This window comes from Oratosquilla oratoria, chromosome 44 (assembly GCF_046742065.1).
Source record: "Oratosquilla oratoria isolate Oo_2021 chromosome 44, ASM4674206v1, whole genome shotgun sequence".
Taxonomy (NCBI): domain Eukaryota; kingdom Metazoa; phylum Arthropoda; class Malacostraca; order Stomatopoda; family Squillidae; genus Oratosquilla; species Oratosquilla oratoria.
The window spans coordinates 8668145-8694203 of record NC_134820.1 but is presented as its reverse complement, the minus strand read 5'-3'; the positions used below and the strand labels follow the sequence as shown (position 1 = coordinate 8694203).

General features: G+C 46.7%; 1 protein-coding gene across 1 annotated transcript; it reads left to right on the top strand.

Annotated features, from left to right (window-relative positions):
* The first annotated feature begins 437 nt into the window (after window positions 1-437).
* LOC143022447 (uncharacterized) lies at window positions 438-24761 on the top strand. The gene is made up of 4 exons (XM_076180679.1): window positions 438-570; window positions 9824-10138; window positions 13269-13361; window positions 23965-24761. The coding sequence occupies exons 1-4, from the start codon at window positions 505-507 to the stop codon at window positions 24646-24648; spliced, it is 1158 nt and encodes a 385-aa protein (XP_076036794.1). The 5' UTR covers window positions 438-504; the 3' UTR covers window positions 24649-24761.
* The last annotated feature ends 1298 nt before the right edge of the window (window positions 24762-26059 follow it).

Sequence of the window (26059 nt, the reverse complement as noted above, 5' to 3'; positions counted from 1 at the left end):
GTGTGTATTTACCTAGTTGTATTTTACGGGAAGGGGATCTATGCTCGTGGTGTCCCGTCTTTATATCTCATTTTATCTAAACTATTTTTAAATTCATGTATTGTTTTTGCACACACTACTTTCTCATCCAACTTGTTCCAAATCACTTGGCAAATGTCTATTACTCTCACTCTGTGAGGAAAGCTATTATTTTTCAGATCTCTTCTATAGTTGTCTTTCTTGATTTTATTTCCGTGTCCTCTTCTATTTCTTTCAAAAATGTGTGTGTGTGTGTGTGTACACATTAATATTATTTTACTTTTGTCACTCTATCTTATTCAGTCTAATAGATAACTCCTCTTATTTTTCCAAGTATTTCTTCACAGTGAAAACTATTCATGAACTATTTAATTTCATATATCAAACGTTGCATTTTTGGCAAATGCGGCTGCGCAAAGAAACAATGCAGGCGAAAGTGAGTGACGGGCCGAAAGTGGTAGGTGGACGGATACAAAATTATTCAAAATGGAAAGAAAATGGTACAAATACCCAAGCATTAAGATTGAAAACCTTCCCCCGGATATTACAGAGGTAAGAAATAGTGACATCAACAATAGCTAACGTAAAGTTGAATTATTATCAACAAAACTGAAAATTTATGGAACTACTTGTAACAAAATTTGAAAATATAATTTAATATTTAATGGAGGACCAGTTGACTGCTGTGTCGATCAATTCATATAAAACTTAAAGTCATGATTCAAATACTGAATATAGGGAGAAAAATAAGAATAATACACTGATTTGGCTTACGACATGTAAAAGTAATGCAATGCAGAAATATGTATTTTGTGAATTCAGTAATTCTGTATTGTATTGGCTGCATTGCCCAGTACCTTTCTACTGGTGACTGTCGGTACAATTTACCAAAGTAAGATTATTTCGATTAAATTAAATCTTTGTACAAAAATGGTAGAGGTTGCAGTTATCAATGAGAGTGGTACATGGAAGGTTATCCAGTCTTGTCTAATTTTAAAATAAGGTAAATGGCACATTTATATTAGTATGTTGTATTTTGTTCCTTAGTTTATTTGATTTTTTATTATTGAGTTTGTGGTTATTGTTAAACTTGCTCATATGGTATGGGAATAATTTCTATTTATGGATTTGGGTAGGTTTTTGCTTCCCTTAATGCAAATATTTTTAGTTAGATTCTTTCACCTTTTCTTCAGTTCTGTAAAGAAACAAATGATAAGTCAATAGTGACAGCACTGTCTTATTATCTGAAAAGAAAATAAGTAACATCCCCGGCTTTGGAGCACTTGTTTTAAGTGTGTTCACGACTTCAGAGCCCTGAAGAGCATTTACTTGGGAATTGTATGATCTGTTACCGGGAATGTCAAAAGAAGTTTTGCATGGCAGTAAAAACCCTTAAAAGGCCCCAAGGCAGTCAAAAGTTTTCCGCAAACTAGAAGATTTGATATAAAGTATGATTAGGCCTACATTAATTAGAAATAATAATGATGATATGGTATTACATCACAAACAACCCCCTATCAGAAGGCTAGGACGGTGCCCCTCACAGAGGACTTTGTAGTTTACCTAGTTGTATTTTATGGGAAGGGGGAGCTACGCTCATGGTGTCCTGCCTTTGTATCTCGCAGTGTCTAGTTTGCTCTTAAATTCATGAATGGCTTTTGCACACACTATTTTTTTGTCCAGTTTGTTCCAAGTATCCACCACTCTGTGTGGAAAACTGTTCTTCTTAAAGATCTCTTGTATATCTATATTTTTTTACTTTCCATGTCCTCTTGTGTTTCTCTTGTCCCAGTTTAACAAGTCCTCTCTATCAAGTATTTCTATGCCCTCTCCCTCTTTTTTGCTCCAGAATCAGTAACTCCAAGTTAGCCAGTCTCTCTTCATATGACAATTTTGAAAATGCATGGGCCATTTTTGTGGCTGCTCTCTGGATTCTTTCTATTTTCTTTATATTCTTTTTGGTACTGGGTGACCACAATGTCGCCGCTGTTACGTACGTCAAGGTTAGTCTAAGGGGGGAACATACATAACATTTCGAAGTGAATGAATTTAAAGCATACAATAACATTTAACAATATTTATTACCAACTGACATTCCCAACAAATACAATTAAACTTAACATTAAATTAGACTTATCTTAAATTAACTTAACACTATTCAACTTGACCACTAGGAACTTGAACAAATTAAGAACTTGAGTACACAGAGAACTTGGTTCCTTCCGCAACGCCCTACGTTACCAGCACCGAAGGGATGATGAGTAGTCCGATATCGTCTCTCGTCCACCAACACCAGGTTAGAAGCAAGTGTATTCAGCTTACAGCTGAGACTGACTCATGGGGCGGTGAACCCTCATTTTATAGGAGAGAGTCGAAACCTCAGGTGCTTCGAGGGTTTGAAGCCGGCTCGATGAAACATGGTGCGACGTGGCGGGGTGTGATTCAGAAGTGTCGTAGTGGTTGTTAGGTGGTAATAGGTGGTTAGTAGAGGTATACCTTACACTCCCCCACCATTAAGACGCCGCCACATCGGGATGTAGAGGCGGTGAGTGAGAATAAGATGGTTTATATACGGCTCAGGGTATCGGCCAACACGTTTTGGGATCCGGTGATATGGTGGATGTCTATGTTAAATGGTTGAAGGAACAGAGACCACCGAAGCATCCTTTGGTTCGAAGTTTTGTTACGGTGTAGAAAGGTCAGAGGGTTGTGGTCGCTGTATATTTTGAGAGGTTTTATGCTAGGTTGAAGGTAGCACTCAAACTTCTTGATAGCAGCCACTATAGCCAGTAGCTCCTTCTCTACAGTAGAATAGTTGAGTTGATGGACGTCTAGTTTTGCAGAGAAGTAGGCCACTGGGTGAAGAGTGTCTGTGTTCTCCTGGAGAAGTACAGCTCCAATAGCGACATCACTAGCATCGGTGTGGAGAACGAAGGGTTTAGTGAAGTCTGGTGACCGTAGAACTGGATCCCTTGTAAGCATCGCCTTAAGATGTTCGAACGCGGCTTGACAATTTTGTGTCCACTTGCATGGAACAGAACCGCTGGTCAGCTTGGTGAGAGGAAGTGCAGCTTCGGCGAAGTTCGGGCAGAATCTCCGATAGTACCCTGCCATACCCATAAACCTCATGAGCGCCTTCCGGGTAGCGGGAACAGGGTACTCCATGACAGCAGAGATGTTAGCAGTCTTGGGTCGAACGATGCCTTGCCCAACTTCATGTCCAAGATACGTCACTGTAGCCTTTCCAAAGCTGGTCTTGGAGAGTTTGACAGTCAGGTTGGCTTGGCATAATCTGGATAGCACAGCATCTACCTGTTGGAGGTGTTGTTGCCAGTCATGAGAAAAAATCAAGATGTCATCTAAATACACCCCCACACCCTTTAAGTCTTGCAATAGGTAGTTCATTGCCCTCTGAAAGGTGGCCGGACTATTCCTCATTCCGAAGGGCATGACATTATAATGATAGAGGCCAAATGGTGTTGTAAAAGCAGAGATCAATTTAGCTTCTTCTGTTAAAGGTATCTGATAGTAACCTTTCATTAGATCTATTTTAGTAATGTACTGGGCTGTTCCCACTTCGTCAATTAGGTCGTCAACGCGGGGTAATGGATATGCGTCAGGAACAGTTATAGAGTTGACTCTCCTATAGTCCGTACACAGGCGAAGTTGACCTCCCTCCTTCGGCACCAGCAGGCACGGCGAAGCCCAGGGGGATTGACTCGGGCTGGCCAATCCGTGGTCGAGCAGGAAGTTGACCTCACTCCTCATCTGCTCTCGCTTCTGGGGGTGGATTCTATAAGGATTGTGCCTAATAGGAGAAGATCCAGGTACAAGCTTCACGTCATGAGTGGCAATGTTGCAGATGCCGGACACATCTTTGAAGAGAGAGTCATATTTGTGAATGATTTCAGTTACATCATTGGCATGTTCATTCGTGAGATGACTAAGGTAGGGAACTAGGTTACCAAGTATATGCGAATTATCGGTAGGATGGGAGTCAATGTTCGGTAAAATCTTGTCAAAATTAATGTACATGGCATTATTAGGTGTATGAGACATAACATTAGGTACAGTATTCACCGCTAACACTTGTTTCTCATAGTCTAGTAGTGGGCCAGTGGTCTTATATGGTTTAATTAGGTTCACATGAATATGTTGGGTAGCCTTGCGACGGTCGGGTGTTGAAATTACATAGTTAGAATCTGATAGTTTCTTAGAAATTTTGTATGGTCCATGATATTTAGCGCTAAGAGGTGAACCAGAGATAGGGATGTATGCCAGGACTAAGTCCCCCTCTTTGAACTCTCTGACCAAGGCTTTTGAGTCAAAGTTAGTCTTCATTACAGACTGGGCATGAGCTAGGTTAGTTTTGGCAAAAGAACGAACTTTATCCAAGTTAGATTTAAGAGAGGTAATGTAATTGTTTACCGTGACTAACTTTGTAGAAGGCAAGGAGATCAAATGATCTTTGATGACCTTGAGGGGTCCTCTTACCTTGCGTCCAAAGAGCAACTCAAAAGGTGAGACCCCTAGGGATTCTGATGGTGTTTCCCTTATGGCAAATAGAAGAAATTGCAGGCCCTCATCCCAATCTCTGTCTTCCTCATAGCAGAACTTCCTAATCATAGATTTCATAGTCTGATGAAAACGTTCCAAGGCCCCCTGCGACTGAGGATGGTAAGCTGTTGATAGAGTTTGTTTAATACCGAGCAGCTTTAGAACTTCTGCAAATAGAACACTGGTAAAATTGCTACCTCTGTCTGATTGGATTTCTTCTGGGATTCCAAAGGTCGTGAACAAGTTAGTGAGTGTATTAGCAACAGTTTTAACAGAGATATTCTTAAGAGGAAAAGCATCAGGGTATCTTGTAGTTGGGCAAAGTGTGGTGAGAATGTATTGGTTGCCTTTCTTTGTCTTTGGGAGAGGTCCAACAATGTCTATAATTAATTTACTGAAAGGCTCAAAAGGTACTTTAATAGGCTGCAATGGATATGGTGGTATAGTTTCATTAGGTTTCCCAACAATCTGGCATGGGTGGCAATTCTTAACAAATTCAGCTACATCTTTTTTCATGCCAGGCCAATAAAACTCATTCAGAAGGCGAAGATATGTCTTCCTTATTCCTAAATGACCTGAGAGACCTTGGTGAGCTACTTCCATTATAGGAGTTCTCAAGCTGGTGGGTAATACAATTTGGTGACATTCTGCCCAGGTGTCATCATCTGATAATTGCGGTGGTCTGTAAAGTCTCATGAGGATGTTATCATGATAGTAGAATGATGGAGGATGTAGAATATCTTCCTTGGGAACTACTTTAGAGTGTAAGGGAGTTAGAGTAGTGTCATTCTGTTGTGCTTCTAATAAACTCTGTTCAGTGAATATTTGTGGAATAGCACTTGGAGGAGGAAGGGGTGAATGTGTAGGTGTGTCTTTTAATTTTTGGGATCGGGTTACCGCACAACTAGGGAACAAATTTGGCTGTTCTCGCTCTAACTCATCAGTAGGGTTATGCGTTAAGGGAGTGTCACTCAAAATTATAGGAGCAGGAGTTTGTACAAGTTCACCAGCTATGTCATTACCAAGAAGTAAACTACAGTCTGGGATAGGAAGGGAAGGTTGTTCGCTCACCGCCACCGTTACAGGTCCCTGAACAATGCCGCAGCTGAGATGCACCCGAGCTAGTCTCAAAGGAAATTGGCTGTTAAAGTCATGGAGGTACACACTTTCGCCGGTATAATTGCTGTCTATACCAGGAACAGATGACTTTAGTATAACCGTCTGGGCAGCAGCTGTATCTCTCACGATACGAATGGGGTGCACCTCGCCACCATCCTCCAGAGACACGGCACCAAGTGAACGGAAAGGCTGAAAGATATCGGCAGTTTTACTGGTTGGCACAGACAGAATTGCAGCTACAGGTTTGCTGGGAGCAGTAGTTTGTGACACTTTACATTTAGGGTCTGGGCATTGTTTTATGCGGTGTCCACGTCTTTTACAAAATGAGCAGGTTAGATTTGTTTTTAAATTACTCTGATCTACCAGCTCACCATCCTTAAACCCACTATTAGACTTTACATTATGCTGGAGCACTCTCCTCTCCCTGGTGGGCGAACGATGGACCAGGGAAAACACATCAGCCAACTGTGCGGCCTTAATCAGGTCATTTTCTCCCCTATCGATGAGGTGCATTTTGATAGAGTAGGGAATCTTTCTTATAAATTCCTCTAATGCTATAACATTAACAAGTTCATCAAAAGTATTAACACTGGCTGACTTTAACCACCTCTTAAGACCCCTTAATTTCTCAGAGGCAAATTCATGGTAAGTTTGATACTGAAGTTTATTAAGTGACCTAAATGCTTGTCTGTATCCTTCTGTACTGATTGAGTACGAAGCTAGAATTGCTACTTTAACCTCGTCATAATTAGTGTTATCGTCCACATTATTACATACTTTAAGTGCTTTATCAGACAGCTTAGGTTCAATAAGCCAAACCCAGTCAGGTTTAGGAATTTCAAAGTGTAGAGCTGTGGATTCAAATTCCCTAAAGAAAGACTCAGGATCACTATCAAGAAATGTAGGTATAAGCTTGACATACTTCAGCAAATCAGTCTTAGTTTTAGGAGAGTTGGCATTGTTTTGAATGTCTAATTGCTTAAGTTGAAGTTCATGAGCCCTTTCCTTTTCTCTTTCTTCTCTCTCCTTTTCTCTTTCCTTTTCTCTTTCTTCTCTCTCCTTTTCTCTTTCTTCTCTGTCATAGTCTATTTGCATTTGTTGAGACATTAGCTTCACTTTCTCTAGTTCAAGTAATAGATTAGGATCTGAAGTCTGTAACGAACGTGAAGCTTCGAGGACATCTTTATCCCCTAAGTGAGCTAGAATTAGAGCACGTAGCTCATCTTTCCTTAAGTCAGGTTTGAAAGAGATATTGAAGGTCCTTGCTATATACTTTAAATTGTCCTTACAAATATTAGTCTCTTTGAATTCTTGGATCTCTGGGTTACCCACAAACTCAGTCGCTTTGAAATCACTCTGCTTAGCCATGGTTTAAATTTAAAAGATTCCGTACTCTATATATATATATATATAAGTGAAACCTGCTTAGAGCCTGGCAAGTTAACTCGAGAATAAGCTAAAGGCCTTACAGGTATCATGAAGTTTATCACCTGGCATAAACTTAAGTGGCAAGACCGAATTAGGTTCTTGCAAGGTACGTTCTACTCGTAACAAGCCAAAAGGAAACAGGGGGACAGCAGCCCACACTACTGTAAAACAAGGGCCCTATTCATAGGTATACTCTGTAGTTTAAGTAAAAAGTAGAGTATTTGGGTTGGTCAAGTTACAGCGACGTAATCGTGCATAAAGTAAATTCACATAAGTTATAGTAAGCAAGGAAAAGGAGTCACAATTGCAAGCTGTATGTGGGAGAACACCACTTCTGTCGGTAAGAACAATACATAGAACAACCTACTGTACTAACTACCCCTATTTGGCCATTTATAGAGAATTTAAAGCAGGTACAAGCAGGATTCACAATAAATGCACACAAGGTATAGAGACGTTGCGGAGAGAAGTCAAGTTCCAGGTGAAAATATTTTTCAATTTCAAGTTAAATACAATTATTAAACTATTAGAGAGAATCAGAGTGATTACGATGACTTATTACGATCAACGAGTCAGATCCCGGTCAGGCCCCCACAAATGTTACGTACGTCAAGGTTAGTCTAAGGGGGGAACATACATAACATTTCGAAGTGAATGAATTTAAAGCATACAATAACATTTAACAATATTTATTACCAACTGACATTCCCAACAAATACAATTAAACTTAACATTAAATTAGACTTATCTTAAATTAACACTATTCAACTTGACCACTAGGAACTTGAACAAATTAAGAACTTGAGTACACAGAGAACTTGGTTCCTTCCGCAACGCCCTACGTTACCAGCACCGAAGGGATGATGAGTAGTCCGATATCGTCTCTCGTCCACCAACACCAGGTTAGAAGCAAGTGTATTCAGCTTACAGCTGAGACTGACTCATGGGGCGGTGAACCCTCATTTTATAGGAGAGAGTCGAAACCTCAGGTGCTTCGAGGGTTTGAAGCCGGCTCGATGAAACATGGTGCGACGTGGCGGGGTGTGATTCAGAAGTGTCGTAGTGGTTGTTAGGTGGTAATAGGTGGTTAGTAGAGGTATACCTTACACCGCATATTCTAGTCTAGCCTTATCAGTGTGACTAATATTTTTTCAATAATTTCTTTGTCTAAATATGTAAATGTCACTTTTATTGATCTTAACAAGTTATAGGATTCTCTGACAATTTTGTTTATTTGTTTATCATAGGACAAGTCGTTTGAGATAATTACTCCCAAATCTTTTTCGGATCCCACTTTCTTTACCTCCTTAGTTCCAATCTTATATTGTCCTTATATTCTATTGTGTGTGTGTATTTACCTAGTTGTATTTTGCGGGAGAAGAGCTATGCTCGTAGGGACCCGCAGTTGTATCTTTCCGCATCCAGTTCTTTCTTAAAGTCGTGTATAGTTTTAGTACTTGCTGTTTTCTCTTTCAATTCATTCCATGTATCTAACACACCATGTGGAAAGCTATTCTTTTTCATATCTCTTCTGTAACTGTCCTTCTTAAGTTTCTTGTGTCCCCTTGTATTTCTATTGTCCCATTTAAGTAGATCATCCCTGTCAAGGATTTCCATCCCTTTCATAATTCTATATATGGATATCAAATCTCCTCTTTCTCTTCTTTGTTCCAGAGCTATTAATTTTATTTTGTCCAATCTTTGTTCATATGTCAGCATACTGAGTGTTGGTGCCATATTTGTTAGTGCTCTTTGAATTCCTTCTAGTTTTTTGTGTGTGTGTGTGTGTGTGTGTGTACTGGATACTCTAATTTTGGTCGTGTAACTAGGATTTTCTTCACCATCTCCTCGTCTATGTAGTCAAAAGCCACTTTCATTGATCTTATTAAGTTGTAGGTTTCTCCAACTATTTTGTTCACATGTTTGTCTAGTGTCATGTCATTTGAAATGATCACTCTTAGGTCTCTTTCTGAATTTACTTTTGTAACTTTTTTTGTTCCAATTTTGTATTTACCGGATATTCTATTTTTGCTTTTTCCAAATTCCATTATACTACATTTTTGAATGTTGAAATTCACTTTGTTCTTCATACTCCAATTCCAGACATTGTCCAGATCTCCCTGAAAAGATTTACAGTCTTCTTCGTTACTCACTCTCTTCAGTAGTTTTGCATCATCTGCAAAGTTTATGTAGCATTTAATTCCTTCATCCATGTCATTTATACAAATAGTGGGGTGAGGAATTTGGTACATCATAAGTTGGGCGGAGGAGAAAGAGCACAAATATTTTCAGAAAGAATCCAAAGAGCAGCGACAAAAATGGCACCTACACTGTCAAATCTGACATACAAAGATTGGAGAAATTACATCTGTCAACACTAGTACAGAGAAGAGAAAGAGGTGATTTGTTGACCATTTACAGAATTATAAAAGGGATGGAAATTCTCTATAGAGACGTTAAAGTGGGACAGAAGATAAACAAAAGGACACAAAAAGAAACTAAAGAAGGACAGTTACAGAAGAGACCTGAAAGAGAATAGCTTTCCACACAGAGTGATTGATGTCTGGAACAAACTATACACAATTTTAAGAATAAACTTGATGCTGAGAGATACGAAAGTGGGTCACTACGAGCATAGCTCTCGTCCCATAAAGTACAATTAGGTAGATATGTAACCTTTGTGGGTTTTTTTTTTTTCCAGATTTATGGACTCCAGGTCGAGGACACTTGGAATGAGTGCGAATTGTTGCCCCCTGGGATGGAGGATCGTAAAGAGGAGGTGCAGCAGGATGACAGAGAGGAAGGGAAAGGGCAGGAAGGCGAACTGGAAGAGAAGCTGTGGGAAGTGGAGGAGTTCTTGGTGACTTTGGTCGACAACGGTCGTTCGGTTGTCGCGAGGAAGGACGACTTGCCCCTCCTGCCCAGGAGCACGAAGGACTTCACTCTGTTCCTGACGGAGTTGGCGCTCAAGAACGTCAGCCCCCTACGCAAGGCAGATCCAGACCTTCTGCGGCAGGTAACGCAACCCACTATGGACTTCCTTGACTGTATAAAGTCTGCTCTAAGGGTTGATGTCATAATGTGTTATCTCTCTTGTATCTCACTAGCCAAGTGGGTTAGGGTGTCGTTACGCTACAAAGTCCTCTGTGAGGGGCACCGTCCTAGCCTTCCAATAGGGGGAGTTTGCGACGTTAAACCAAATTACTTGCAGCAAAGGTAGAGATGATGATGATTTGAACCCTGCCCCGGGGTATAGTTCATTAGATTCCATGTTACAAGGCCCACCGTAAGGGGCACTGTCTTAGCCTACCCAATAGGGGGGAGTCTGTGATGTTGAACCGAATCGCATCATCACAATCACTCTCTCTCTTATCTCTATGCCTCTCACCTCTCTCTTACTATCAAACACCTACCTATCTGTCTCCCTCTCTCCCTCATGTCTCCTTCCCTCCCTTTCCCCCTCCTTTCCTTCCCTGCAAAATCACAGTTGAACACTGCAACAGTGATTGATAATCAAGAGATCAAATGAGGAAAACCTTTTGACAGTAATGGCGGAATTGGCAAAGGTCATGAATGCATTTGAGGCGTCTAGAATAGAAAGAGGGAAATGCAGAATTGGCAAAGATCACGAATGCATTTGAGGCATCTAGAATCGGGGAAAATGCGGGCATCATGTGTAAGACATCTTGCCTCTCAACTCCTAGAATACGATGTGACTGCATAGGCGTCATGAGACATGAGTATACAAAGATGCTGCTGTGGTTGTCCTGATAATATCTATTTTTTAGATGTAGTCGACTAGTGACCCCAGTACAGGTAGTCGTCGATTTACGACCGAGTTCGGTTCCGACAGACAGGTCGTAAGTCGATCTGGACGCAAGTCGGACTTTATATATATACAGTATATATTACCCTTTAAATATTATTTTTGTTACTGTATACATGTATATTCTATATTGTATTTAGCATACTGAAATAATCTTAGCATCTTTGAACTATGTTGTATAGTATTTTTTAAACCTTTTTTTATAATTTTATCTGATTTTCTTTGGGAAACGTAGCCTAGGCCTAAGCATACTGAATAAAATCCTATCATCTTTGACCTATGATATTTAATACTGTATTTTTTAACATTTTTATTATTCTATCATCAGACTTTCTTTAGGAAACATATGCATACTGAATAAAATCTTATCATCTTTGAGCTACGTTGTTTAATATTCATTATTCTTTTTATAATTGTCGTTAGGAAACGTAGCCTAGGCCTACGCATACTGAATAAAGTCCTGTCATCTATGACCTACAAATACTTTTTTGTTGGTTAAATTAAAATCATTGTACTGTATAGTTTACATCTTATTAATTGCAAAACATTAAAAATACTAAATGCAAGGCAAAATTAGGAATTTTTTTATTTCAAAACACATTCTTTTCGTTTACGTACTGTACCGAAAATATTGTTATCGACAACAGACTGCTTAAACAAAGTTTACTGTTACATTTTAGTAATTGCAAAACATAAAAATACATAATGCAAGGCAAAATTAGGAAAAAAATATTTCAAAACATTTTTTTTGGTTTATGTACTGTACCGAAAATATTGCTAAACATAAAAATACAAACTGCTGTACCGAACATATTGTTATCGACAACAGACTAGGCATAAAAAAAGTTTTACTGTTACATTTTATTAATTGCAAAAAATATAAAAATATAAAATCCAAGGCAAAATTGGGATGCTCTCTTTGTCTTCTAAAATTATCGACACTGTAGAATGTGATAACTGAAGTTCACGTGCTATCACATTAACTTTCTTCCCTCCTTCATAAAGTTTAATCTTCATGGGGGGTTTAAAGCACAAAAAAATTTAAAGATATAATCCATGTAATGAATGAAGTCAGAAATACCACATGCTCCTGAATGAGAGGGAAGCTGACGCTGCCGGTAGCCTGCCAAAACTATCGTACTTGCGTCTCGCAGCGTGCAAAGTTATTGTACTGCACTGCCAGGCATAACATTGCAATTCTATTAATCTATTAAATGTTAAAGATTATTGCACTATCTCGTGGTCGTAAAGTCGATCAGTCGTAAGTCGCATAGGTCGTAAGTCGACGACTACCTGTATTTTGTGAACAGGCTTGATCACTCTTTACCAACCAACATTCAATCAATTGTATCTAAAAGTAGTTTTAAAAAATCAGTTAAATGTTATCTTTTTGACTCTGTTCTTTCTGAAGAAAATAGTTTATATGTTTAATTTACACTTCTTATAACCTAGCTTTTACTATGACAATCTTTTCCTAGTTTTTATATGAGGACCACAGTGGAAATAAGTCTTTTGACTTTCTGTGCCATCCTCGGATGTACAATTATATGTACTATGTATAATATTGAGTCTTATATGCATTGTACTTATTGTATGTATAATTGTATCCAAATAAAATTCAATTCAATTCAAATTCAAGTGCAAGTATTGTGATGCATCGTTGTACGTCAGGCACGAGTACTTAATATGTATTGAAGAGGTTAACGTCAGACGCTTTAAGAACCCTACTTCCGTGCAGAGGAGGAGGTGTGGCATTTACCCCTCTCGATTCTCGATGCCTTGTTTCAAGTTGGAACAAAGTTCGTAGTTTCAGAGCCATTACGTGCCCAAGTGCCCCCCACCCCCGGGCAAAAGGACTCAGGGATGCCCCCCCTCCTTTCCCCCATCAACACCACTTACCATCTCCACCATCCCTTAATGCCTATTATAGCTGTTGGCTCGCAAAATAATTAAACAGATTTATAAATATTATTTAATGTCCCTATTGCAGAAAGGTTAAAAAGGGAAAAATATTTCGTATTCTGTTGAGTCTAACGCAAAATTCGTATATTACGGTAAAATATTGAGGGTTCCTTTGACCTTTTTATTTATTATGATTATTTTGTCAGCCTTCTGGGTGGCATGTCCAGACTAGAATTGCCGCCACCCCACTAAATGTGCCGTCCTATGGCATATGCACCCCCATGTGAGGGCCCTCCTGCATGGTTTTCTTGGGGCGTAACGTCAATGGCCATAAGAGTTACGATGCCAGAAGTGAACAATCCCCATCACTTCTGGACACCGTCACTGTCTTTCACCACGACCTCCTCTCACCACGCAGGGACGGGAATGGCTCACGGAGAGGCTCGGAGGAGGCAAAGAGCTGGAGCTTCATTGCATCTGGAATCCAGATTACAGAGACGGCATTGTCCAGGTAAGTTCTCGTAACACGGACATACGCAATTTTTCTTAGAAGTGGTATAGCATCAGAAAAAAAAATTAATTTTGTTAATTGAAATACATCAATGTAATAGATATTTTTCTCGGCAGAAATCGTTATCAGAAAACGTTGTAACCTATACAGAAATGAACAAAGTCGCTTTGACTCCTTTAGATGCCAACTTTGTTTTGATAGATTCGGAGGTCTGAGATGATGACAACCCTAATGACCTCAAGAATTACAGGTATTGCATTACTAAATGCAGGTTTGGCTAGAATAGACGAAAATATCATACTTTAATTTCTTCAGCCTCCACTGCCAAAACAAAGATGGTGTCTCAACTAACCAAAGTGGTTACGTTTGTTTATAGTTTTTAGCAGCCTTTTCTATTATTAATTTCCGCCAAGAATGACCATATATTACATTGATGTATTATGATTTACAAAATTAAAATCTAATTTCCTATTGCTATATTGTGTGGAGTGTTTTCAGGGATGAAATGGGTGGGAATGATTTTATGCCTTTTCCTTTTTGGCTACCTCCCTAGTAAGGGGGAAAAAGCCTTGGTATATGTATGTATGTATTGCTATATTGCGTTAGGTACCTTTATCAGTTTATCGGATGTACTGACCCCCTGCTCTCACTTCCACATTTCTTCTCGTATCTATCCTCGTAACCTGCACTGCACCCCGTACTTCTTAACCTCTTCGATGTGATGACGCCCACGTAGGCGTCATGAGGCGTGAGTGGATATACGAGGATGTCGGCGTCTTGATTATATTCATTTTGTAGTCGTAGCTGAGTGAACCCCACATTCTGTGAACTGGTTTGATCGTGTTTTCTGCATTTGTTAATACTCGGTGAAAGAGAGTGATTAATACCAGCAGTGACTTCATGTTTTATGACACTAGTAGTATGATGCATCGTGCATTAGGCATCCGATGCTGCGCGAGAGAGGATTTGACTCCTATTGAAGAGGTTAGCCATTTCCTTCCTCTGAATCCCCCCCCGTATTATGGATCTTCCTTTCTATACATACATACATTACATACATCTACCACAGGCCTCACACGAGAGGTAGCCAAAAAGAAAAAGGCATGGAAACCACTCCCACCCATTCCATCCCTGATACACTCCACTCGCCTCCACCCTCTACCCTCCCTCTTATCTTGGCACCTCCTGGATGACAATGGGTCATCCCTGCATCACCCACTGCCCCGGGTCACAAGCAGTGTTGCAAGACGGCAAATCCACAGCAAGGCTGCTTCATTAATTCAGTGACCCCCCCCCTCTCTGTTCCCCCATGCAGAAAGGGAGAAGATGGGAGAGAAATTCCTTTGGGCTGCGTCAGATTTATTTCTCGCACATACTCCCTCACCCCCCTGATCTTCCTTTCTGCCGCATTCAAATACAAAGTCTTCTTGAGCGCAGTGCCCTCAGCAGTCGTCCCCAGATAGGTATTAACCACATCAGTACGAGTCAAATTCTCACATGGAGCATTGGCTGTCATATGTACGATGCATCACACTACACGCATTCTAAAATATAAAGCCACTGCTGCCATATTACTTGTTCTCTTTAACTCCGAGTAATAATAAACACAGGAAACGTGATCAAACCAGCTCACAGAATCTGGGGGTAACTCGTGTACAACTACAAAAAAGAAAATGTATAATCAAGACACTTACGCTGCCGGCATCCTCTCTCCCCCCTTTCTCTCTCCTCTCTCCCTCTCCCCCTCTCTCCTCTCTCTGCTTTCTCCCCATCTCTCCTCCCTCCCTCTCCCCCCACTCTCCCCTCTCCCCCTGCACTCCCCCCTTCTCCCCCCGCACTCCCCCTTCTCCCCTCTCTCCTCTCTCCCCCATCTCCCCCCACTCTCCCCTCTCTGTCTCTCCCCCTCTCTCCCTTCTCCCCCTTCTCTCCTTCCTCCCCCCTCGCTCTTCTCTCCTCTCTCCCCCCCTCTCCTCTCTCCCCTCTCCCCCCTCTCTTTCCTCCCCCTGTCCTCTCCCCCCCTCCCTTATCCCCTTTCTCCCCCCTCTCCTCTCCCCCCCTCCCTTATCCCCTTTCTCCCCCCTCTCCTCTCCCCCCCTCCCTTATCCCCTTTCTCCCCCCTCTCCTCTCCCCCCCTCCCTTATCCCCTTTCTCCCCCCTCTCCTCTCCCCCTCCCTTATCCCCTTTCTCCCCCCTCTCCTCTCTCCCCCTCTCCTCTCTCCCCCTCTCTCCTCTCTCCCCTCTCTCCTTTCTCCCCTCCTTTCTCCCCCTCTCTCCTCTCCCCCTCCTCTCTCTCCTCTCCCCCCTTGCTCCCCCTCTCCCCTCTCTACTCTATCCCCCTCACTCCACTCTCCCCCTCTCCTCTCTCCCCATCTCTCTCCTCTCCCCCTCTCTCCTCTCTCCCCATCTCTCTCCTCTCCCCCTCTCTCCTCTCTCCCCATCTCTCTCCTCTCCCCCTCTCCCTCTTCTCTCCCCCTCTCCCTCTTCTCTCCCCCTGTCCCTCTTCTCTCCCCTCTCCTCCCCCCTCTTCTCTCTCCTCTCTCCCCCCTCTCTTCTCTCTCCTTTCTCTTCCCCCATGTCTCTTCTCTCCCCTCTCCTTTCTCCCCCCTCTCTCCTCTCCCCCCTCCTTTCTCCCCCTCTCTCCTTTCTCCCCCCTCCCCTTTCTCCTCTCTCCCCCTCTCTCTTCTCTCCCCTCTCTCCTCTCTCCCCCTCTTTTCTCCCCCTCTCCCTCTTCTCTCCCCCTCTCCTCTCCTTCCTCTCCTCTCCTTCCTCTCCTCTCCTTCCTCTCCTCTCTCTTCTCCCCCTCTCCTTTCTCCCCCTCTCTCCATTCTCCCCCTTCTCTCCTTTCTCCTCACTACTCTTTCCCCTCCCCCTCCTCTCTCCTCTCTCCCACATCTCTTTCCCCCTCATCTCTCCCCCTCTCTCCTCTCTCTTCTCTCCCCTACTCTCCTCTCTCTTCTCTCCCCTACTCTCCTCTCTCCCCATCTCTCTTTCCTCCCCTCCCCCTCTTCTCTTCCTCTCCTCTCCCTCCTCTCCTATCTCTCCTCTCCTATCTCTCCTCTCTACCTTCTACCCCACTCTCCCTTCTCCCCCTCTCTCCATTCTCCCCCATCTCCTTTCTCCCCCCTCTCTCCATTCTCCCCCTTCTCCTTTTTCCTCACTACACTCTCCTCTCCCCCTCTCTTCTCTCCCCTCTCTCCACTCTCCCTCTCCTCTCTCCCCCTCTCCTCTCTCCTCTCTCCCCATCTCTCTTCTCCCTCTCCCTCTTCTCTCTCCTCTCCCCCCCTCTCCCCATCTTCTCTCTCCTCTCTCCCCCTCTTCTCTCTCCCCCTCTCTCCTCTCCCTCCTCTCTCCCCCTCTCCCTCCTCTCTCCCCCTCTCTCCTTTCTCCCCTCTCTCCTTTCTTCCCCCTCTCTCCTTTCTCTTCTCTCCCCCTCTCTCTTCTCTCCCCCCTCTCTCTTCTCTCCCCCTCTCTCTTCTCTCCCCCTCTCTCTCCTCTCCCCCTCTCCTCTCCTCTCCCCCTCTCTCCTCTCCCCCTCTCTCACCCTTTCCTCTTTCCCCCTCACATCTCCCCCTCTCTCCTCTCTCGCCATCTCTTTCCTTCCCTCTCCCGCTTCTCTCCCCCTCTCCTCTCTCCCCTCTCTCCTTGCCTCCCCCTCTCCCCTCTCTCCTTGCTCCCCCTCTCTCCATTCTCCCCCTCTCCCCTCTCCCCCTCTCTTTCCTCCCCCTGTCCTCTCCCCCTCTCCCTCTCCTCTCTCCCTTCTCCCCCTCCTCTTTCCCCCTCCTCTCTCCCCCCTCTCTCCTCTCTTCCCATCTCTCCCCATCTCTCCCCCTCTCTCCTCTCTCCCCCTCTCTCCTCTCCCCCTCTCTCCTCTCCCTCTTCTCTCCCCCTCTCCTCCCCCCTCTTCTCTCTCCTTTCTCCCCCTTCTTCTCCTTTCTCCCCCCTCTCTCCTTTCTCCTCCCTCTCCTTTCTCCTCCCTCTCCTTTCTCCTCCTCTCTCCCCCTCTCCTCTCTCCCCCCTCTTTTCTTCCCCTCTCCTCCCTCTCCTCTCTCCCCCCTCTTTTCTCCCCCTCTCCTCTCCCTCCTCTCCTCCCTCTCCTCTCCCTCCTCTTCTCTCTCCATTCTCCCCCTCTCTCCATTCTCCCCCCTCTCTCTTTTCTCCCCCTCTCTCCATTCTCCCCCTTCTCTCCTTTCTCCCCACTACTCTCTCCTCTCCCCGCTTTCTTCTCTCTCCTCTCTCCCACCTCTCTTTCCCCCCTCATCTCTCCTCTCTCCCACCTCTTTCCCCCCTCCTCTCTCCTCTCTCTCTTCTCTCCCCCTCTCTCCTCTCTCCCACCTCTTTCCCCCCTCATCTCCTCTCTCCCACCTCTTTCCCCCCTCATCTGTGCTCTCTCCCCCTCTCTCCTCTCTCCCCCTCTATTCTCTCCCCCTCTCCTCTCTCACCCCTCTCCTCTCTCACCCCTCTCCTTTCTCTCCCTCTCTCCATTCTCCCCCTATCTCTTTTCTCCCCTTCTCTCCTTTATTCTCACTATCTCCTCTCCCCCTCTCTTCTCTCCCCCTCTCTTCTTTCCCCCTCTCTCCTCTCTCCCCATCTCTCCTCTTCTCTCCCCCTCTTGTCTCTCCTCTCTCCCCCTCTCCCCCTCCTCTCTCCCCCCTCTTCTCTCTCCTTTCTCTTCCCCCTCCTTTCTCTTCCCCCTCTTCTCTCTCCTTTCTCTTCCCCCTCTTTTCTATCCTTTCTCTTCCCCCCTCTCTTCTCTCCCCCTCTCTCCCCTCCCTCCTCTCCTCCCCCTCTCTCTCCTTTCTCCCCCTCTCCCCCCCTCTCTCCCCCCCTCTCTCTCTCCCTTTCTCTTCCCCCTCTCTCTCTTCCCCCCTCCTCTCTCCCCTTTCTCTTCCCCCTCTCCCTCTCTCCCTCTCTCTTCTCTCCCCTCTCTCCTGTCTCCCCCCTCCTCTCTCCCCCCCTCCCCTCTCCCCCTCTCCTTTCCCCTCTCTCCCCTCTCCCCTCTCCTCTCTCCCCCTCTCCTCTCTCCCCCTCTCCCCTCTCTCCCCCTCTCGCTTCTCTCTCCCCCTCTCGCCTCTCTCTCCTCTCTCCCACTCCTCTCTCCCCCTCTCCCTCTCCCCCTCTCCTCTCTCCCTCTTCTCTCTCCCCCTCTCCTCTCCCCCTCTCCCTCTTCTCTCTCCCCCTCTCTCCTCTCTCCCCACTCCCCCCTCCTCGCTCCACCCCCTCCTCTCTCCCCCCCGACTCTCTCCCCCTCTCTCTCTCCCCCTCTCTCTCTCCCCATCTCTCTTCTCCTCTCTCCCTCTCCTCTCTCTCTCTCTCTCCATCTCTTCCTCTCCTCTGTCCCAATCTCTTCCTCTCCTTTCTCCTCCCTCCCTCCTCTCCCCCCCTCCTCTCTCCCTCCTCTCCCCCTTTCCCTCTTCTCTCCTCCTCCTCCCTCTCTCCTTTCTCCTCGTTCTCCCTCTCTCCTCTCCTCCCCTCTCCTCTCTCCGACCTCTCCCCCTCTCTCCTCTCTCCTCCCTACCTCTCTCAATCCCCCCTCTTTTCCCCTTCTCTCCCCTCTCCCCCTCTCTTCCTCCCCTGTCCTCTACCCCCTCTCCCCCTCCTCTCCCCTTTCTCCCCCTCTCTCCTCTCCCCATCTCTTTCCTCCCCTCCCCTCCTCTCCCCCTCTCTCCATTCTCCCCTCCCTTCCCCCCCTCTCTCCATTCTCCCCCTTCTCTCCTTTCTCCTCACTACTGTCTCCTCTCCCCTTCCTTCTCTCCCCCCTCTCTCCTCTCCCTCTCTCCCCCTCCCCACTCCTCCCCCTCTCCTCCTCTCTCCCCTCTTCCCCTCCCCCCTCTCCCCCCGTCTCCTCTCTCCCCATCTCTCCCTCTCTCCCCTCTCCCCATCCCCTCCCCCCCCATCTCTCTCCTCCCCCCCCCTCTCCTCCCTCTCCCCCCCCCCCTCCTCTCTCTCCCCTCTCCCCCCCCCTCTCCCCCCCTCCCCCCCCCCCTCCCCTCCTCCCCCCCCCCCTCTCCCTCTCCCCCCCCCCCCTCTCCCTCTCCCCCTCTCCCCCCCTCTCTCTCTCTACCCTCCCCCCTCCCTCTCCTCTCCCCCTCTCCCCCCTCCCCCTCCCCTCTCCCTCTCCCTCTCCCCCCACCCCTCTCTTCTCCCCCCTCCCCCTCTCCCCCCCCCCGCTCTCTCCCCCTCTCCTCTCCCCCGCCTCTCCTCGCCCCCCCTTTCCTCTCCCTCTCTCCCTCTCTCCTCTCCCCTCTCCTCTAGCTCTCCCCTCTCCCCCCTCTCTCCTCTCTCCCCCCCTCTTCTCTCCCTCTCTCCTCTCTCCCCCTCTCTTCTCTCCCCCTCTCATCTCTCTCTCCCCCTCTCTTCTCTCTCCCCCTCTCTTCTTTCTCCCCCTCTTTTCTCTCTCCCCTCTTTTCTCTCCCCCTCTTTTCTCTCCCCCTCTTTTCTCTCTCCTTTCTCCTCTCTCCCTCTCTCCCTGTCTCTCCTCTCCGACCTCTCCCTCTACTCTCCCCTCTCCCCCTACTCTCCTCTCTCCCCCTCCCCCTCTCCCTCTGCTCTCCCCCTCTCCTCTCTCCCTTCTCCCTCGTCTCCATTCTCCCCCTTCTCTCTCCCCTCCCCTTCTCTCCCTCCTCCTCTTCTCTCCCTCCTCTCCCCTCCCCCTCTTCCCTCTCTCCCTCCCCCTCTTCCCTCTCTCCCTCCTCTCCTTTCCCCCTCTCTCCCCTCCCCCTCTTTCCCTCCTCTCCCCTCCCCCTCTCTCCCTCCTCTCCCCTCCCCCTCTCTCCCTCCTCTCCCCTCCCCCTCTCTCCCTCCTTTCCCCTCCCCCTCTCTCCCTCCTTTCCCCTCCCCGTCTCTCCCTCCCTCTCCTCTTCCCCTCCTCTCCCCTCCCCCTCTCCCTCCTCTCCCCTCCCCCTCTCCCGTCCCCCACTCTCCCTCCTCTCCCCTCCCCCTCTCTCCTCTCTCCCCCTCTCCTCTCCTCTCTCCCCCTGTCCTCTCCTCTCTCCCCCTCTCCTCTCCTCACCCCCTATCTCCCCCCTCTCTCTTCTCTTCTCTCTCTCCTCTCTCCTGTCTCCCCCTCTCTCTCCTCTCTCCCTTCTCTCTCCTCTCTCCCTTCTCTCTCCTCACCCCCTATCTCCCCCTCTCTCCCTTCTCTTTCCTCTTTCCCTTCTCTCTCTCCCCCTCTCTTTACTCTCCCCCTTCCCTCTCTCTCCTCTCTTCCCCCCCTCTCCTCTCTTCTCCCCCTCTCCTCTCTTCTCCCCCTCTCCTCTCTCCCCCCTCTCCTCTCTCCCCTCTTTTTCCCCCCTCTCCCCCTCCTATCTTCTCTCCCCCTTTCCTCTTTCCCCCATCTCTCCCATTATCTCTCCTCTCTCCCTTCTCCCTCTTCTCTCCCCCCTTCTCCCTCCTCTCTCCCCCCTTTATCTCCTCTCTCCCTCCCCCACCCCCTCCCCATCCCTCTCCCCCACCCCTCCCTCTTCCCCTACTCCCTTCCTCTCCCCCACCCCCTTCCTCTCCCCCTCCCCATCCTCTCCCCCTCCCCCACCCTCTCCCCATCCCCTCACTCTCCCCCTTCCTCTCTCTCCCCCTCCTGCCCCTCCCTCTCCCCATCCCCTCACTCTCCCCCTTCCTCTCTCTCCCCCTCTTGCCCCTCCCTCTCTCTCCCCCTCCCTCCCCTCCTCTCCCCCTCCCTCCCCTCCTCTCTCCCCCTCCCTCCCCTCCTCTCCCCCTCCCTCCCTCCTTCCCCCCTTTCACTTCAAAATTTTTCAAAAGAGCTTTCCTGAGCTAAGAAAGGAAAAATTACCTTCTCTTTCTGTCTCTCTCTCTCCAGGTATTTATTGACAGCACTTTGAGGAGCAGGACTGCCTATTGTGCATGCGGAGGTTCGTCCTCATTTCAGGTTGTGTGGGGGTGTTATTGGGGCTGGGGCAGAGACTCCAAGAACGGTTTGGAGTTTGCATGTCCAGGTTCCTTTCCATTTCAGGTTCTGTGGGATGGGGGCTGGGGCAGAGACTCCAAGAACGGTTTGGAGGCTCCAAGAACAGCTTGGAGTTTGAATGTACAGGTTCCTCTCCATTTCGGGTTCTGTGGGATTGGGGCTGGGGTGGAGAACTCCAAGAACTGTTTGGAGTCAACAGAATGTGACAAGTGGCCCTTGGTGGTAAATGAAGACCTTACAGTACACAAGAGATGTGAGGGATGACTCGTCATCCAGGAGGAGCCAAGATAAGAGGGAGGGAGGGAGATGGGGTGGATGGGAGTGGAGTATATGGGGATGGAATAGGCGGGAGTGGTTTCTATCCCTTTGTATTTTGGCTACCTCCCTTGTGAGGGGGAAAAAGCCTTTAGTATATGTTGTATGTACCTTTTACGTTAACTGTGAAAGAAGTTAACTGGAAAGAAATTAAGAGAGGAAGAGGAGGCGAATCAAGTAGGGAAGAAAAGGTAAAAGGTACAGATGGAGAGTTGATAATGGAAGAGATGGCAGTGAGGGGAAGATGGGCAGAATATTTTAGGGAGTTGCTGAATGTGAAGGAGGATAGGGAAGGAAAGATAGCTGCAGTGGGAAATACGAAGAAAATGAGAGTGATGAGTGAGGAGAATGGAGGAGAAATAAGGAAGGATGAGGTGAAGGCAGTTGTAAAGATGATGAAAGCAGGTAAGGCACCTGGTCTGGATGGATGTCATGCAGAATGTCTGAAAAAGGGAGGTTCAGTGATGGTGGACTGGTTGGCAAGATTATTTAATGTTTGCTGGAGAGAGGGTAGAGTACCGGAGGACTGGAGTAGTGCCTGTATAGTTCCTCTTTACAAGGGAAAAGGGGACAAGTGTGAATGTAGTAATTTCAGAGGGATTAGCCTGTTGAGTGTAGTAGGGAAGGCTTATGGGAGAATCTTAATTGAGAGGATTAGGAGAGGAACAGAAGGAGTAATTGGTGAGGAACAGTGTGGTTTTAGGACTGGTAGAGGTTGTGTAGATCAGATCTTTGTGGTAAGACAGATATGTGAGAAAGCTATAGGAAAGGGGAAGGATGTTTTTTTGGCTTTTATGGATCTGGAAAAGGCTTATGATAGGGTAGACAGAAAGGCACTGTGGGAGGTTATGCAGATTTATGGGATAGGAGGAAAGCTTTTGGGAGCTGTCAAGAGTTTTTATGTGAGTAGTAGAGCATGTGTTAGGATTGGAAATGGAGAGAGTGAGTGGTTTGAAGTAAAGGTGGGACTTCGTCAAGGAGCGTTATGTCGCCCTGGCTGTTCAACTTATACATGGATGGGGTGGTGCGAGAGGTGAATGCTAGGGTAGTGAGTCAGGGATTGGAGATGGTTAAAGAAAATGGAGAAAAGTGGGAGGTGAGCCAGCTGTTGTTTGCGGACGACACTGCGCTTGTGGCAGGGTCAGAGGAGGGATTGAGGAAGCTGGTGGCAGAGTTTGGGAGAGTATGTGATAGAAGAAAGCTAAAGATAAATGTGGGTAAAAGTAAGGTGATGAGATGTACAAGGGGTGAAAGTGGCAGTAGACTGGAAGTGAACATTAAGGGAGAGCGACTGGAGGAAGTGGATAGTTTTAGATACTTGGGTGCAAGTGTAGCAGGAAAAGGTGGAGTGAAGGTGGAGGTAGAATGTAGATTGAGAGAAGCGAGTAAATGCCTTGGTGGTTTAAAGAGTGTAATGAGAAATAGACATTTGGGAATGGATGCGAAGAGGAGACTGTATGAAGGAGTGATTGTGCCAACAGCACTGTATGGGGCAGAAACGTGGAACATAAGAGAAGAAGAGAGAAGGAGTTTGAATGTGTTTGAGATGAGGTGTCTGAGAAGTATGGCGGGGGTTACTAGGCTAGATAGAGTGAGAAATGAGGAGGTGAGGAGGAGAACAGGGGTAAAAAAGGATTTGGGAGAGAGGGTTGATGAAAGAATATTAGGATGGTTTGGACACATGGAAAGAATGAGTGAAGAAAGACTAGTAAAAGAGGTATGGAAGGCAGATGTGGAGGGAGTGAACATGAGGGGACGTCCTAGGATGAGGTGGATGGATGGGGTGAAGGGGGCTTTGGGGAAGAGGGGAATGTCTGTTGAGGAAGGAAGGGAGAGGACGGAAGACAGAGGTGAGTGGAGAATGGTTGTATATGGATGATGTTGTGATTGCATGAGGAGGAATGGGCGGGGGGTGGGGGGTGGGGTAGTATGTGTGAGTAAATTTTGACGCAGCCCGAAGGGATTTCTCCCCGTCCTCTCCTTATATGCAAAGGGGGACGGAGAGGGGGGGTCGCCGATTAAATGAAGCGGCCTTGCTGTGGATGTACTGTGTCTTGCGACACTGCTTCTGACCCAGGGCGGTGGGCGGGGTGCAGGGATGACCCGTCATCCAGGAGGTGCTCAGATGAGAGGAAGGGTGGGAGGGGTGTGGAGTGTATTTGGGGATGAAATGGGTGGGAGTGTTTTTATGCCTTTCCCTTTTTGGCTACCTCCCTTGGAAGGGGGAAAAAGCCTTGGTATATGTATGTGATAAAAAAAAAATCAGCCATCATATTTCCATGAGCAGCATATTAAAGGTCAAAGAGCCACGGTTTGGCCACCCCTGGTATATAGAGACCTAATGGCAATATCTAAAATCTCCCTCAGGTGGACACCTTGACCTTCCAACCTCCATCGGACGACCACGGGGACGGGCAGAGCGGCGGTCCTCCTTCACCAGAGTCCTTGGTGATGGACTTGTACTCAGGCTGGGAGGAACCTACCCAGTCAGAAGAGGACCTGTTGGAAGGAGAGGAACCGCAACATGAGGAGCCGCCACCTTTGGACACGAATCTCCCGGATCGTAGCGGACAGATGGCTGCAGTAGACGATTGTTCTGTTACAGAGAGTTGTGTGGCATACGAAGAGCCAACTGAGGGATGGGAGTACTGTTTCTTCTCCGGATATCGTGTTGCTCCAGGAGGAGGAGGATGGAGTACAGCCACAGGCTTCATCCCAGCCCTCCACAGTACACCCTCGTCCCTCTGGGTCCTCTCCACAGCCGTGCATGCCGACACACCAGGGGTATATTACGACAGGTCAGCCTTGCCCCCCTCTACCCAACCCCGTCGGATCACCCTCGCACCTGTGCCCCCCGCCACCTCTGCTACACGTGCCTTCGTCCCAAGGGTATGCATCAGCATTCCAAAGTTGTGTGTCGCCCCGATTTCAAGCTCCTCTCTCGTCACACCAACCGTACGTGTCCCCACCACTGCCACTTGTTTCACTGCCTCAGCCTCATGTGTCACCGACTCAGCAGCTCGCACCGTTGTCTTCAGTCCATTCCTGTGAACCTCGGTCCCGACTGTGCTCGTTGCCGTCTCAGCCAAGCGGAGTGTTGGCCCAGCAGTGTGCACAAGAACCATCCCAGGGTCTTGTCGTCCAACCGTCCCATCCACCTGGTGTCTCCCCACCATCAGAAACCTGCTCCTCTCGAGTGCGATCCACATCCCCGTGCCAGAAGGCCTCACCAATGACAACCAAAGACAGGTACAACTTCAAAGGGAAGAAGGGACCAGGCAGACACTTGACTCATCCTCAGAGACCTCAGGGTTTTACCAAGGAACCGCTCATTGGCTGGCACGGGGCACCTGCCGCAAGTGACCCCAGTCTCAGGAGCCAGCGTAACAAAAGGCAGTCTTCCGAAGTGTACCGTACCGTACAAGAAACTGGATTGGAGGTCAGGTGAGTCGTACCTTTTTCTACACCACAGGTTCTTCCCTTGAGGTTAGTTACGTTTCATCAGTATACGATTTATATATATATATATATATATATATATATATATATATATATATATATATATATATATATTATGTGTGACTAATAATTTGACATAGCCCAAAAGGATTTCTCTCTGTCATCTCATTTTCTGCACTTGTAGCAGGATCAGAGGAGGGATTGAGGAATTTAGTGAAAGAATTTGGGAAGGTGTAGGGTGAGTTGAAGCAAAGGCATGATTCATTAGATTCCACGCTACAAAGTCCACTACAGGGCCCTTCCTAGCCTCCTGATAGGGGGCAAGTTTGTGACGTTAAACCATATCGTCATTGCTGTCTCATAAGCTGGACTGGATTAAACCGCATAAGTTTGCCAATTTGTGGAAGGGATTGAGGGTATTGCAAATCTTCATCATTCTTGTCCTCAAGACTCATTAACCCACTGTCGAAGAATGAGATAAGAAAGACCGGAGATCCGTATATTTTGATCACTATCTGTGGTCCTCTTCATTAGATCAATGAAGGAGACCACAGATAGCGGTCGAAATATACGGATCTTCTGTCTTATCTCGTTCTCCGACAGTGAGTTAATAAGTCTCATTTTACAAACGTGCTGCTACATTATGTCTTCCTAATTCTTGACCTTCTTGTGGTTCTCTGTACAGCACGAGCCAAAAGCTGAGCCACACCAAAGTGCATTTACATTGATTTGCGAATCTGCATGGTTCTCATAAGAACATAAGAATGAAGGAGACTGCAAGAGACCATGAGGCCTACACTAGGCAGCTCTGTATCCATCTCCACCTGTCATCCCCATCCATAAAGTTGTCAACCGTTTCTTAAAACAACTGATAGTTTCAGCACTCACTACATAGTTACTAAGTCTATTCCATTCGTCGACCACCCTATTAGTAAACCAATTCTTGCCTATTTCCTTCTGAAATCTAATTTTGTCTAGTTTATAACCATTACTGCGAGTCCTG